The sequence below is a fragment of the Elaeis guineensis genome, chromosome 16 (genome assembly GCF_000442705.2).
Source record: "Elaeis guineensis isolate ETL-2024a chromosome 16, EG11, whole genome shotgun sequence".
NCBI lineage: Eukaryota > Viridiplantae > Streptophyta > Magnoliopsida > Arecales > Arecaceae > Elaeis > Elaeis guineensis.
Genome location: NC_026008.2, coordinates 46,215,306 through 46,229,495, shown reverse-complemented (window position 1 = coordinate 46,229,495; position 14,190 = coordinate 46,215,306). Strand labels below are relative to the sequence as shown.

The window sequence follows — 14,190 nt, the reverse complement described above, 5'->3', positions numbered from 1 at the left end:
TTTTTGTCAAACTAGTGAAAATGAAATGAGGCTGACATAATTTAGACATTCACAAGAACAGGTCCTTTGCTTTTATTCTTAAAACTTCTGGACCTAGACTAGCCCTACATGCTTAAGTTTATTGTGGCTTCTTTTAACTAGATCCAGTGTAAAGCATTCAATACAACTATCACATTTGCACATAAAATGTATACTAAAGGACATTATTTTATGTATTTGAAGCTAATGTTTTATACTTTCTGAATGCATCAATTATTTTATGTATTTGAAGCTAATATTTTATACTTTCTGAATGCATCAATACCCTTTGAGGATATCATGTGACCGTAGATAATACTGTCCGGTTCAGTTGCTTTTTCATAATACTTGCTTATGCCTCCACTTACCAATAAAAGTTTATCTGTCATAAATTGATGTTTGCCATCAATTTCCATGGAAGAGGTGCGAAGTGCACTCATTCTTTGATATTTTGCAGATGATTTCCGTTTATTTTGTGGAGATCTGGGCAATGAAGTCAATGATGATATCCTTTCGAAAGCATTTTCAAGATTTGCCTCCAACATGCCAAGAGTACTCATTCAATCCATGCCTACAACCACAGCACAAATTCATTAACCGAATGGCTGACTCCACACATTTCCACTGTCCACGTGTCTCTCAAAACTCCATTTTTTGAGAAATAAAATTCACAAGAAACTGCACGAGACAATTCAATTAATATTTAGAGATGTGGCACGAACAGGATCGTTTCATATCCTGAAAGCAACCAGAAGTTATGGGTGACGAGCTTAGAACAAACTTTTTGATGACAGACATTTATCATCCTACAGCTTACAATGCATAGACTTTGGCATGTTTTCACAAATATCTCAACTAAAATCATAGGACAGGTAGGAAACTGGCAGGGCCTCCAGTAACTGTGTTTTAACCACAATCTCTGGGCAAAATTATTTTTTATGACAAGTGAAATAGAAACCACAGTTATTTTGGACATGGAAATTCTCCTTACAAATTCGTCTTTGCTTTACTTCCAGCAGCAACACGCCTTGTCAGAGACCGCATTGTTACAAATTCTTCAGCAGCTGAGGGATGGATTCCCACCTGCCATGGACAGCAGAGTTTTGAATGTAACAGCAAAATAAATTATATAGCAAGCCATGCATATAATTATTGGACTGAAAGAAACCGGTTAAAAAGGGAGGGGGAAAAAAAAAAGCCTTAACTCCCATCCATTTAAAAAGATCACTCAATAGACACGGCAAACCGAACATGCAAGTTTTACCATATAGAAGTCACTGGTCTTGCAGAGGCCATGCCCACAAAGTGTTCTGTTAGAATAAAAACAAGCCCAGAAGTTCAATTATTTTAAGGGAATAATTCAACTATGGGATAGCCACCTGGATGAAGGGAAGTTTCATGACTGAGGCCAAAATATCAGGCAACAAGCTCCATGGTAAGTCCATGGAAAGATAAATAACATCCGGTATGACTCTTTTATATGGCTCATCTTTTTTCCTCAGATATCTAATGCAGGAAATTTTTGAGCACAAGAAGTTGGCTTACTGTGCTGTCAAATTGTGCTTTAGTGGCTCCACACTTGAGCGCAATAGCAATACCCTGAGTATAACAATTAAAATAATGTCATGCAATGGAAACACTACTCAAGATAACCAACAGAAGCAAGAATCCCACTTATTATGCATTGTCCACACATTATTATATGAAGAAACTATAGCCATGACCACTGGAAGAAGATGCATGTTCAGAAGAGAAGTTACTTCAGAAAATATCAAAATGCTGAAACCAATAAAGACATATGTTCGAGTCAAGAAAAATTACCTGCATAATCTCAGCCGCATCTGGACCACACATGGATGCACCAAGTACTTTATCAGTCTCGGAGTCAACAACCAGCTTCATAATTGTCTTCTCTTGCCTTCTGAGAACATGAAAAACCAGACTGAAACAATGAGATAAGAATAATACTGCAAGAGAACTGATAATGGTGAAAACTTAGGCTGATTTTGTAGGATACTGTAAGTTAACGGATGCATGATGCCTGCACACATGCTGTGCCAAGATGCTGCAGCCACAAACATCAGTACATGTGCAGACCTTGCATGTATAAATGCATTAAATTGAGGCCAGTGCATCAGTTTGCATATGCCACTGTGAAACATGGCTATAACAAATCTTCATGCACTTCATTATATTTACAGGATACTTCAATTCCTCGGGTAACAAGAGATCGGAAGCTAAAACACAAAGTATAACATTTTAAAAATCCATGGTCCTTTTTTCCCCTTTGAGCAGCAGTGGTCTTTTGATCCATTACACTTACCCAGAGATTGTGTTTTTCATTGGATTGAATGTTGAAGCATATACCAGAACGTCACTCTTGGCTTGCTCTATAGCCTGCTGTTCACTGAGGCCTACCACAGAAAGTGGAGGTATGCTAACAAACAAGTAGAATGTTTCATGTCACAATCACCTCAATAAACATTGAGAAAATAAATCATATACAACTACATAGTCTTGAATATTTAATGTGGCTTCAAGAAAAGTATCATCACAGCACAGTTTCAATAATGTTAAAAGAAAGTTCAATTTTGAAGTGGAATACAACCTAAAAGGAATTTTAATGAATTCAGCAATGCAATTTTATTTAGTCTGAATCTGACAATAGTCGGTAAAAATGCATTGCTGAGATCCCATATATAAGGCTTGATGGCTATTGGCTGTAGGAGTAAAAATGCAAGGGTAATGTTGCATGCTAATCTGGAGACTTGAGAAATTCATTTTGACCATTCTCGACAAAAAAGCTATGTGACACTTTATTTAGGCACAAAAAGGAAATGTGAAAATCAATGGAGAAAACTGGATAAAAACAAAAATACGAGTTCCATGGAAATCTCTCCTCAAAAAGTCACATGTTACCACATCACTAAAAAGATTTACACCAAAATCACCCATCATCCATGTTGATTTGTATTAGAAGGACTTAGAATATATATACAGTTCAGAGTGCACATAGCCCCACTGGTTAACCAAAACATGACACATCTTACAGGAAAAATTAGCTACAGGGATGGAAATAAGTGCAAAAAAAACTGTGGGACACAAAAGAAACATATGCTTTCAGACTGTTTGAACTGATCTTCATCATTCTAGACATGAATAGTTATTTCTTAAATGAAAATCTGTCCTCATGCATGCATGATAAAATAAAAGATGAATCCGTGCAATATATATATATATATATATATATATACAGAGAGAGAGAGAGAGAGAGAGAGAGAGAGAGACTCACTCACTCACTCACATATACATATTTAAAGATGGAATATTATGAAAATGAAGTGAATATATTTGGGGAAGTAAAATCTAATGATGATTGAGGAATAACCACTGCATACAATAATGGATGTTCAAAAATAATAGAAATCTGATTCAGATGATTCTACCATAATTTCTTAGCAGTAAAAAAAGCTATATGGATTCTCCATGACTTATTTAAATTTGAAAAACGTAATGAACATTAGTACATATGTAAAGGTGATAACAACTATCACAAGACATGCAGATGGGCAAAAATAATTTGAGTCAGCTCTTATATACTAATATACATGCGAACCTATTACACCTAAAATATTCAGGAAACAGTTTCTCCACTATGAAGGAGAAGATCATGTCATTTTCGACAAATCAACACCTTGCCTCACTCAAACAGTATTCACCATTTAGTCCTGCATGTTCGGAAACTTTTGACATCAAATGGATGTGTTTACACTATCTTCCTGAGTTATCTTGCTACCATATGAGAGGGATACATGGTGAAGGCATTAGCTACAGCAGTTCTTTATTTATTTATTTATTTATTTTTTATGAAATTAGCTATGGCAGAAGTGATGCTGAAAAAGGCATAGAATTATAATCAGATAAAACTATTTAAAAAAGAACAGGTTTTTATGTGGCATGGTGAGAATAGGAAGAATTCAGTTACCTGAACACAGCACAAGGTACAAAATTGTAATCAGGTTTGGTTGGCTGTCCACCAAATACAGTTTTCTGCAGTCCATTGAAGAACACAACTAAATTATTTCAAGGCTAATACCAAGAAGAAGCAAGTCTCTTTCTAGTTCAATTTATGGTAACTTATAAAGCCTCGGACAGTCCACATACAGCAAAGCAAGTTCCTTCCATTAATGCGACAGGAGTGAGGTTTATTCGGTTTGTAACATCACCCACAGCCCATATGCTTGGAACAGAAGAGCGAGAATACTCATCAACCTGCAAGTGAAGAAGAATGTAGGGTGAAGCAGAAAACTACAATCAGCTCAAAAGCTGCATCCTCTAGCCTCAAAAACACAATTTAGTCACATCTTCCATTATCATAGCATTGGTCAAAAGAAAGGGAAGAAAAGCTCATGTTAACTACTATATGGATCTAGTACATTTCATTGAAGACCGACAGAACAGATACGAATATTGAAGTATTATAGAGAAGCAACTAACCTTTATAGCTCTGGTTTTATCAACCTCAACAGCAACAGCCTCTAGGTTCAACCTCTTTGTGTTTGGACTCCTACCTACAATTTCCAAAATGAATATGCCAAAGGCAGAATGTTGTGCAAATTAATCTAGAACTTCAATATGTACTTTGGTAACACCAAAACAAAAGAAAAAAGGAAGGCAAAATTCAGAATTATCGATAGGATTCCCAGCATAGCTTAGGTTTCACAAATTCAATATTGTCAAACCTTAAAAGCCAAGAGTTGGTTGAGCATAAAGGAGCATAAACTTGGTTCAACACACTTCAGAGTAGCATCAGAAATAAAAGCAAAAGTACAGTGTGGGAACAATGTTTATACCATAACATATTGAACCCAGATTCTGAGTATCAAAAATCATCTAACAATTTATCGAGGAGCCACACTTCGAAGAGTTGTTCCAAGTTTTAATACAACGTTGACTCCTACAATTCTTAGTTCATATGTTCCTGCCTGACATGCATTTGATATCCATCACAGTGATTTAGATAAATGAAAGTTTGCTAACATTCAACTATGATGCTTGGAAGAGGCATATACAGAACTGTCTTGATTTCCTATCAACAACCAACAACACAAAGAATGAATCTTATATTATTTATTCCTTTGATGACAACCTTTGTCGGTAATCCTCTTGTTGATGGTCAACTTCGAGAAAATTTATCTGAAAGACAGATTCAAGAAAATTTGAATGAACTGCCTAAACATAGCTGTAAATGTATCATCTCACAGGACATCCATAAAGATTTAAGAAAGCAGCACCCAAAGAGTTGCAAGTGGTCAAAATCATGTGAACAACCTTATTTTGAATGTTGTCACATCAGATCACATCACCAGAAGATTGAGATGGCTCTTTCCTCTTGCTCAAACTTTTGGGTTCATATATTGCAGCCTTGAAGTAATCATGCAAGAAAGTAGATGCAAACAGTAATACAATCCAGGTATACAGGATGCAAGAATTCCTTTTGAAAGGAGAAACCAACAATACAAATCAATTCCTAAACCAGAAGAACTATACTAAAACTGTTAAATAACGGGAAACTAGTTGTATTGTAACTTGGAGGAAAAAAACTGGAAAGATGGATACAGCTTATTACATGTGTAATTAATATCATTGAAGCCACATCAGTACGAAGGTGAAGCTTAGTTGCTTAGAGAAAAAGAATTTAATTATACAACATGATTTGGCCTTTCCTCTAGACAGAGTTAAGAACCTAAAGCATGGCTTTACCACTCATCTTCCACATATGTTCTTCCATTGAAATAGATTCCTTCACAAAGATTATCAGAAAAGATGTGATATTAACCAAAGCTCAAAATAACTGTCCCTAGAACAAATTTGCTATGACATACAAACTCAGAGCTATGTGAAGTACTGGCAGATGGTATCTACACTTTATAGACCAGCATTTATATCCAAAGATGCAATAATGCCTTTTTAGAGATCTGAGCGGAAGTATGGATAATTTGTGAATTGCTGACAGCATATGTGCAAGCAAATCCACAAGAAGACTTGAAAAAATGGTATACTCAAGAAAACCTATGATAAATTTTAGGTGGCAGACCATATTTCCTCCAAGTATAGATATTACAGGGTTTCCATAAAAATTTAACTAGAACAGAACGAACTGACTTGTTCACTAAGTTACTCACAGGAGACAATTTTACTGAATAGGAAAAAGAATTCAAGATATTGCACATGTCATTAAGAACAAAAATGAGATAGGCTCAGTATGCCATTAGTTCCACCTCATATCATTCAGATACATGCCAAGATACAATTTTCAGAAGGAAATCTGGAATATAAGAAATACTATAATTTATCTGCAGAAATCTCTTAGCTTCTAATATTATCATACTGAATTGTTAAATCAGTGAATTACAATTCTCGCTATTTTTTATTCAAAAACTCTTGAATAAATTATTGGCATTATTTTATGTCATTACATGCTTGTGTGGGCTCTTAACTTTTGGGATTAATGTCTGCTACTATGGCAAAATGGACTTTTGATGAAAAAACTTTTGAAAAACTTCGAATTGTTACTCTGAAAACCTCCAAGGATGATTACCAAGCTTAAGTTTCAGAATTAGCCATTTAACATTTACATTACATGTGACTTGTCCTACACTCTACATGTAAGGATACTATAATATTTTTAATTTCCATGAAATCATAATCAAGAATTGTTTTCTTGTTGTATCCCTCCAAATATTCAAATATTTATATAACAAGAGTGGAATAGATGAATACCCGTGGCAAATAAAACAACATCAGCCATAATTTCATCTCCATGGTCCGTCACAACTCTTATTCCATCTTCAGTTTTACTCAACTAACATTTTAAAAAAAAAAAAAAGTTTCATTTTAGAGTAGTAAAAAGCAAAGAATAAAACAAGAAAGAAAGAAATAAATGAGTTAACTTAATCCTCTCCAGGGCAAATATACCTCTGACAAATTTGTCCCAGGGTGCAATTTAATTCCCCTGCCTTCAAGGTTTCTTGCAACAACTGCTCTCATTTCATCATCAAAACCTCTGCATGTAAGAATTCATATAATAATAGGTTACAGCAGCTAGTAATACCACAAAATCTTTGGCCAAGTCAATCTAGATAGTATAAATGAAAAATAATAGAATCATAAATATTTCAGTATATGGCGACTATAATGACAATAATAGTTACTACTTAAATGCCAACATAGCAGAGGAAAAGGAAAAATGTCTATATCACATTAAAAAACATGTTCATGTTCTTTTTTCCAGCCAGTTAAAGTTAACGAGGCAATAACGTAATGGGGATCAAGTATATATGCCATCTGACATAAATCAGTAATGTTATGCAGGACTCTATGTCCGAGGCACATAGAAGGTTGGTTGATTGCTGTCATGTTTAGATGGGACCACTATATTTCCACTATATTTGTTTATTAGTAGTTGGAAACTTCTACTCAGGGTAACATAACTGCTTCTGAAACTCATGCCTTCTACTTCTTTTTTGGTGTTTTTAAATTCAAAATTCTTAAGAGACCTACTTCTCCATACGCACCCCCAAATCCACTCTGGCATCTACTCCTACTTGCAAGTAAGTTTAGTTATGCCAAGCATTTGAGGAGTCTTCACTGTTGTCATTTTTCAGAACCACTGCATTGTCTAGTTCTGGCCCTTCTCTTATTAAACTTTTTGACAAGACATCTTCCATGATAAAGCTTATGGCATAAAATTGATAAATGAAACTCACGTTCTTTTGTCCCCCATCAGCCAAAAATAATTCACATAGATCAATTGGATACTTGGGTTCCTACAATCCTCTACCTTTGAAATTATTGGGTATCCCAAAAGTCTTCTTAGAATTTGCATAAGAAACTTCAATTCAAACAACAATCAAATTAAAATAGCAGAATCTTCCTTCTATTTGTCATTAATTAATGTTGGCCCAAAAGTTTAATGTGAAAAAGGGACTGGACTACAGCTGACAGTTCATAATCAAATAGCTGCTAAATTTTGAAAATGAAAACCACAGTGTAAGCATATAGCTTCTATGTAGTACAAAATGAACAAGTTCATAAAATTAGAATAGCCCTCACTGACTAAGACTAAAGGTGCACCAATACTTGGCTTAGGGTATTTAGAAAAACAAGATTTGAACGACCTTAGACCTTGAGAAGCTACATGGGCCAATTATTGGTTAAGCTATAACATGCCTGGCATATCCAAACTCAATAATTACTATTAAATGCTTCTATAATAATGCACATACCCAAGCACATACATAAATCAGAATTGAAGCTACAAACCTCAATGGAAGTTCCTTTCGGTAAAACAAGTCCACTGTAACGCCCATCCCTCGCCATATTGAAGCAAATTCAACAGCAATGTACCTGTGATGCATAAGATTGTATCAGCAACAACATCATAACAACAAAATTGGTGGGGGGAGGGGGAGGGGAGATATTGGGAGAACTGTTTGGATGTCAAAAACAAAGGTATTGAATAAAACATGGCATACCCTCCACCAAGTATCACAGCTCGCTTGGGTAGTTCATCCAAGCTCAAGGCCTCATCAGAAGTGATTGCCAACTCCTGATGCATCAAATTAAAATTAATGTCCTATGGCAAATTACAATATCCACGGACAAAAAAGACAAAGTAACCATATGCTTTTTTTTACAGAATAGCAATCTCAGACTCAAATTCTATGATATAAGAAATTTTAAAGAAAACTTGCCTATGATTTTTGTATGCCATACATATAACTTCACATGATAATCCAACATGGATATGCAGCACCTCTAAGTCAAATATCGAGCTAGGTAGTTTTAGTAAAGTATTTGTGAGAGATTCAGAAGTGACAGCAAGAAATGCTAAATATTTCACATAGCCCAGGAAACTAGTTATCATACTTATGAGTAATAAGAGAGCATGTTTGAATGAAGTAGCAGAACAACAGCTTCAAGAAGCAGGAAAAAGTCCAGCAGTATGAAGCTGGCAAGATACCACAAATTGATATCTTTCAAGCAAGAAAGTAAGCTTCTTATTATTGCAAACTACAGTTGCTTAATGAATCATAGTGTGGACCTGATATAAAGTTCAAGAAAACAATAATAAAACACAATGTTTTCTTGAAAAAGCAACATTGTTAACAACTCCATATCCAAGGGATGATTACCGCACACTTGATACAACAAAACTAGAGGTTGTCACCTTTTGGTAGTAATGTTTTGCAATAAATTTAGCATAACTTTTAGATCTTATTTAAGCTAGTATCTACATCAGCTAGCATCAGTCTATGAGTTAGGTTCTGCTACATAAGAAAAGGCAAGCAATACATCAGAGACCCCTACCACTGAATGAACCAAGAAATCTGCTGATTTTGAAATTGATGGGAAAAAATATAAACCATTATGTCAGCTAATGCCAACGATATCAACTAAACAATTTCTTTTTTGGTTCAACTATCTAAGCAATAACAGAACAAACCTTCCCAGGAATATTTGCACGCTGAGCCCGACTACCAGTTGCAATCAAGATATGTCTTGCTGAATACTGCTGCTTTGAACCATCGGGCTGTTTTACTTCTACTGCATGAGCACCAACTAACTTGCCCTCACCTTCAAGCATCGTTACACCAGCATTGGTTAATAGTCTCTTGTATACACCATTTAATCTAATTATTTCCTGAGTCTGCATAATGGTGAACAAGAATTCAATAAGTCCCCATTTCAGAAGAAAAGCATTCCAATGTCCAAACACTGTTATCTACTTCTACAAGATTTCTTCAGTATTGTCACAATGAAAAGCAAGAAACTGAAGAATGAAGAGACACTGCTTATGGCCTTCAAGCATCCAATAGACCCAGATGCAAGAGCTGACATGATCAACCACAAACCATACATTTATGATGATCAGGTAAGGATGACAAGATGATTCAACAAATCTTGAAAAAATCTTTCTTTTGCAACCAACACTTTTGCATGCAACAACTGAGTCTTGGGCCTCCTAGGACACTATTCTTCTAGAACCCAAGTTGCTAGATCTGCTGGTAGAATCCACTTCAATAGCATATAGTTTCAGTATGGCACGGATGCCAGTTTAACAAGTCTTTTAATGTCAAGTACCACACATGAAGGCCATAGAAGTGAGACCATCAAGATATCACTTTTAATGATGACCAAGAAGTCTATCATATTAGCAACAAAACATAAACTTAAGCAGATTTATATAACCAATGAACCATAAACCTTGGTCCTGGCCTCTAATTATGACCTTTTCTTTCAAATGGTAAGCGGCAGCAAGTATATAGCAAACTAAAAAATATAAGAATTATGCAAGTGTAAGAGACTCATTGAGTCTATAATCCAGGATGGAAAGTCGGAAACATCCTAGACAAAGAAGAAAAGCAAAAGGTTTGCCAAACACAATCATAGATCTAATTTATATGCAAAAACAAAGCAACCTGGTGGCAAGTGACAGGTTACTTGGTAAAATAGTTAGACGTGCAGCTAGACCAGTAGGATTAACCAAGAGGTCATGTAAATCTCATGATACCTTGTGCATCATCAATTTCAGCCCTGCACAAACCTAGCTCAACATAAATTGTGAACAAGGATCTGAAGTCACCTAGTCTATGTGACTCTCATGATGGAATAGTTTGTAAAGCATAACATGCACATAAAACATATCAGGCTCAGATCAAATCTATCGACTCTCATGATGGAATGGTTAGTAAAGCAGATCCTGAACATTAGGAATATTGCCCGTGAACTATAGCAGGCTCAAATCAAATCTTTCTGCCAACACCGCTTCTAAATCAAAAATTAATAGAGTCAACAGATTGATTGGATCACAACTTGGTTACAAGTAATATGAAGATCATGCTAGAATCAAGTGAAAAGTTTCTTCATGAACATCACAGAATCTGAACATTCCTCAAAACCATAATGAGTTAAAAATGATATACATTTCTTATATGAGTTCTGGTAAGAGAGAGAAGAAATCAAACCCTTTGAGATGAGAAGAATATTGCATAAGTTTGCAGATAGATACTAAGTTATAAGTTTCAGCCTTACCTTGTTATGCAAAAGTTTTTTCCAGTTGAAGTCAATTTGCTCACTAAGTTCCCATCCGAAATTTCTTGCATCCTGATAAGCAAAGAAAACCTTAATTAGCTAATCATATATCCCGAATTATATACCAAATAAAACAAGGTAAATATTGATTTAAATTAATTACAAAAAGAAAATAAAGTATTCTCACAGCTTTCCTCTCAAAAACAACACAGTGCTTTGCTGTTAATAATCATTTTCAGTATGAAAAAGATTGATTTCATATGCTGGCTAAAATGTTACCTCAAATTCACCTCGAAAAGAGGCTCCATAGACCAATATCTTTTTAGGAACACAGCCACGTATAACACACCTACAGCATCACATGTTTTAATAATGTTCAGCAAATACTAGGCAAATTTCAATACTCCTATGTAACAGGAGAAGGGATTGGCTAGTCAAAAGAACTTGTTTTATTCACATGCTTTGTTACAGAATTAAGCAACAAATAGGAAAAATAATCTATAAAAGAACAAACTTATATAGACGATCATTTTCACCATCAATGAATTATAACATCAAATAGAATACAAACCAAATCAAAGATACTACAATAGAAGAATCCTGCATTAGCAAACTTACGTTCCACCTACTCCGCCAACAACTTCCGAGCTGATTGGATTGAATGGAAGCTCACAAATTGCAACCTGCATCATAGTTGGTCAGTCCAATACAATATAAAGTACAGTGCCAAAAATTCAGATTTTATTTAGTTAAAAAAACAAAGAATTGTCGTACATGATGTAGAAAGAAGAAAATCATCGAAATCATAATGATGTTCGAATTGTAGTCAACTATAAAATAAAAACCAGTCAAAAGCAATACAAGGTTTAGAAGCTAGTGGATTTGCATGAAATTATCTAACAAGATTTCGCTAAAGATTCCACTGCCATCGGAGAGAGTTTACTAGGTGAGTTCTAAAAAGGAGGAAGAACGATGTGCTCACCTGAGCATTAAACCCAATCAGCTTCAGAAAGTAGGGTCAACCAACATTGGTTTTCTTATCAGCCAAGACATCAATTTGAATCAGTATTGGGAACACTATGTTATGGTGTCCATATAACATATTCTTGAGAAACTTGAATGTCCAAGGATGTCAGTAAATACGGTATCAAAATATTAATATATTTATATATCAGCCAGGATTTTTTCAATCTCTCTTACTGTATTGGATGGTTTTAAATTATTAAAAAAATAAACTTAATACTTTAATTTGGGCAGTGTTTTGATCTTGGTTCCCATATGTTGGCAGAGATCTTGGAATATCTTAGTTCTTTTACATCTTTCTAGCCTTTCATCTCAGATGAGATAAACTGAGCTCTCCATTCATCTTGCCATCTGTCAGCCACCAAGATGGATAATATTTCTCAGTCCATGAAAAACCTTGACAAAAAGTGAAAACACAGATCATAAGAGACTAATCTACCATTAGTCAGCCACTACCCACCCTCACAACCATACAACTACTTTCACATAGACAAGAAATTTTTTTTCACTCTTTCACATACCCACGTGCAGGTACCGAACACCCCGAAAAAAATATCATGACAGACCGTAATCCTTTTCCCCTAGAGAAAATCCTGTTCAGCCGCACTATCAAAATAAAGAACCAATCTCGATTGGGAGAAACGAAGAAAAAATAATGATGTCTTCCAAAATAATGTTTCTTTCTTGATAATCTAAACCCTAACCTTAGCTCCAAAGCCAGCAGAAGTCCGGGCTGCACGAACACCACCACTGCCAGCTCCGATAACAAAAAGGTCGAAGTCGTAGTTTTGCTCCCCTTCCGCAGAGGTGGAATTGCTTATCTCTCCGTCGATGAGCATCTTCCTCGCCATGATTATCCGCTCTGGTCAAAACTGCAACCAATCCAAAAAAAAACAAAAACAATCGGCAAAGATCCGACAGAAAGGAAGCAACCGCACCATCACCCCCGTGTCGGTTTTTCTTCTCATTTGATGAAGATACGAGACTATCTTACAAAACCGACCCGGATAATATCTATATATTTGAAAATTAGATTATTTGGCAAAAAAAAAATCACATTTGCTATTGTAAAGAAAGCGACACGGAATCAACCGATAAAAATGATGAGGTTATTATTCAGAAGAAATTGTTACTGCAAAGAAACCGAAAAGGCTTTCATGAAGAAAAGTAATGAAAAATATTATTATGAACAAAAACAAACGAAATCAACCTACAAAGACGATAGACGATCACTGTGGCGAAAAAAAGACCAAAAGGAACCAAAATTTAGCTTTCAAAAGATGAGAAGAAAGAGATTTTTTTTCAAATAAAGACGGATCAATTTCGTTCTTCGCAACAGCAAACCTTCTTACTTCCCAAATTTGAAAGTCCGAGCGATTTCTAGGGTTTCACGGTGTCAGAGAGAAGGTGGGGGGAGGGCCGACTAAAGAGCCGTGGAGTTCTTGAAATCTACTGTTCTAATAGTCAATGCGTCTGATTCCGAAATCCTTCCACATATATACATTAATGAAACCCCATTTAGACGTCATGACAATTAACTTTTTTTTTTTTTTTTCTTGGAAAAGTAACGATACAACCAGGCATGTAAGCAGAAGATCGCCGAACGAGGAAAGCTGCGTGGATGCCTAACAGCCACATCACTTTGTCGGCGAGTAAGTACCTTTTTTTCCTTTTTATTTTAATAAATCAGTGCAGGACATATTATTGATTAGAACCGTCCCATGGACTTTCTGTCGTCCAATTGATATATTATTTGATCCTTCTAGATTTTCAAACTTTTTATTCGATTAAAAAATAAAAATAAAATTAAATGTATAATTAATCATAATTAGTCATTTGAAATCTATTTTTTTTATTTATTTTTTAATTTTATTGAATCATGTGGTGAAATTTTCTTGGATGGCCTAAATCCACATGGAAGAATAATTTAGCTGGAGGAACAACGAGGAGCAACACTTGTGCCTACAGCAAATCGGCAATTATCGAATCAAGATGCATGTAAAATATTATATGCGAGAACCAACGCGTATCATTTGGACCGACACTTCCCAG

General features: G+C 35.3%; 1 protein-coding gene across 4 annotated transcripts; it reads right to left on the bottom strand.

Annotated features, from left to right (window-relative positions):
• Positions 1 to 685: 685 nt before the first annotated feature.
• On the bottom strand, positions 686 to 13,630 carry LOC105032941 (glutathione reductase, cytosolic). 4 transcript variants are annotated; one of them, XM_029261167.2, is made up of 17 exons: positions 13,491 to 13,630; positions 12,843 to 13,010; positions 11,734 to 11,798; positions 11,395 to 11,464; positions 11,116 to 11,187; positions 9,527 to 9,730; positions 8,556 to 8,629; positions 8,344 to 8,427; positions 6,997 to 7,084; positions 6,802 to 6,883; positions 4,516 to 4,589; positions 4,183 to 4,290; positions 4,004 to 4,068; positions 2,342 to 2,455; positions 1,840 to 1,960; positions 1,564 to 1,617; positions 686 to 1,101 (listed from the first exon to the last, which is right to left on the bottom strand). In XM_029261167.2, the coding sequence occupies exons 2-17, from the start codon at positions 12,987 to 12,989 to the stop codon at positions 1,006 to 1,008; spliced, it is 1,518 nt and encodes a 505-aa protein (XP_029117000.1). In that variant the 5' UTR covers positions 12,990 to 13,010; positions 13,491 to 13,630; the 3' UTR covers positions 686 to 1,005. The 4 variants fall into 4 exon arrangements, with proteins under 4 accessions (XP_029117000.1, XP_029116999.1, XP_010905846.1 ...); XM_029261166.2 differs by having other exon boundaries at positions 13,483 to 13,622; XM_010907544.4 differs by having other exon boundaries at positions 1,840 to 1,939; positions 13,483 to 13,622.
• Positions 13,631 to 14,190: the final 560 nt, after the last annotated feature.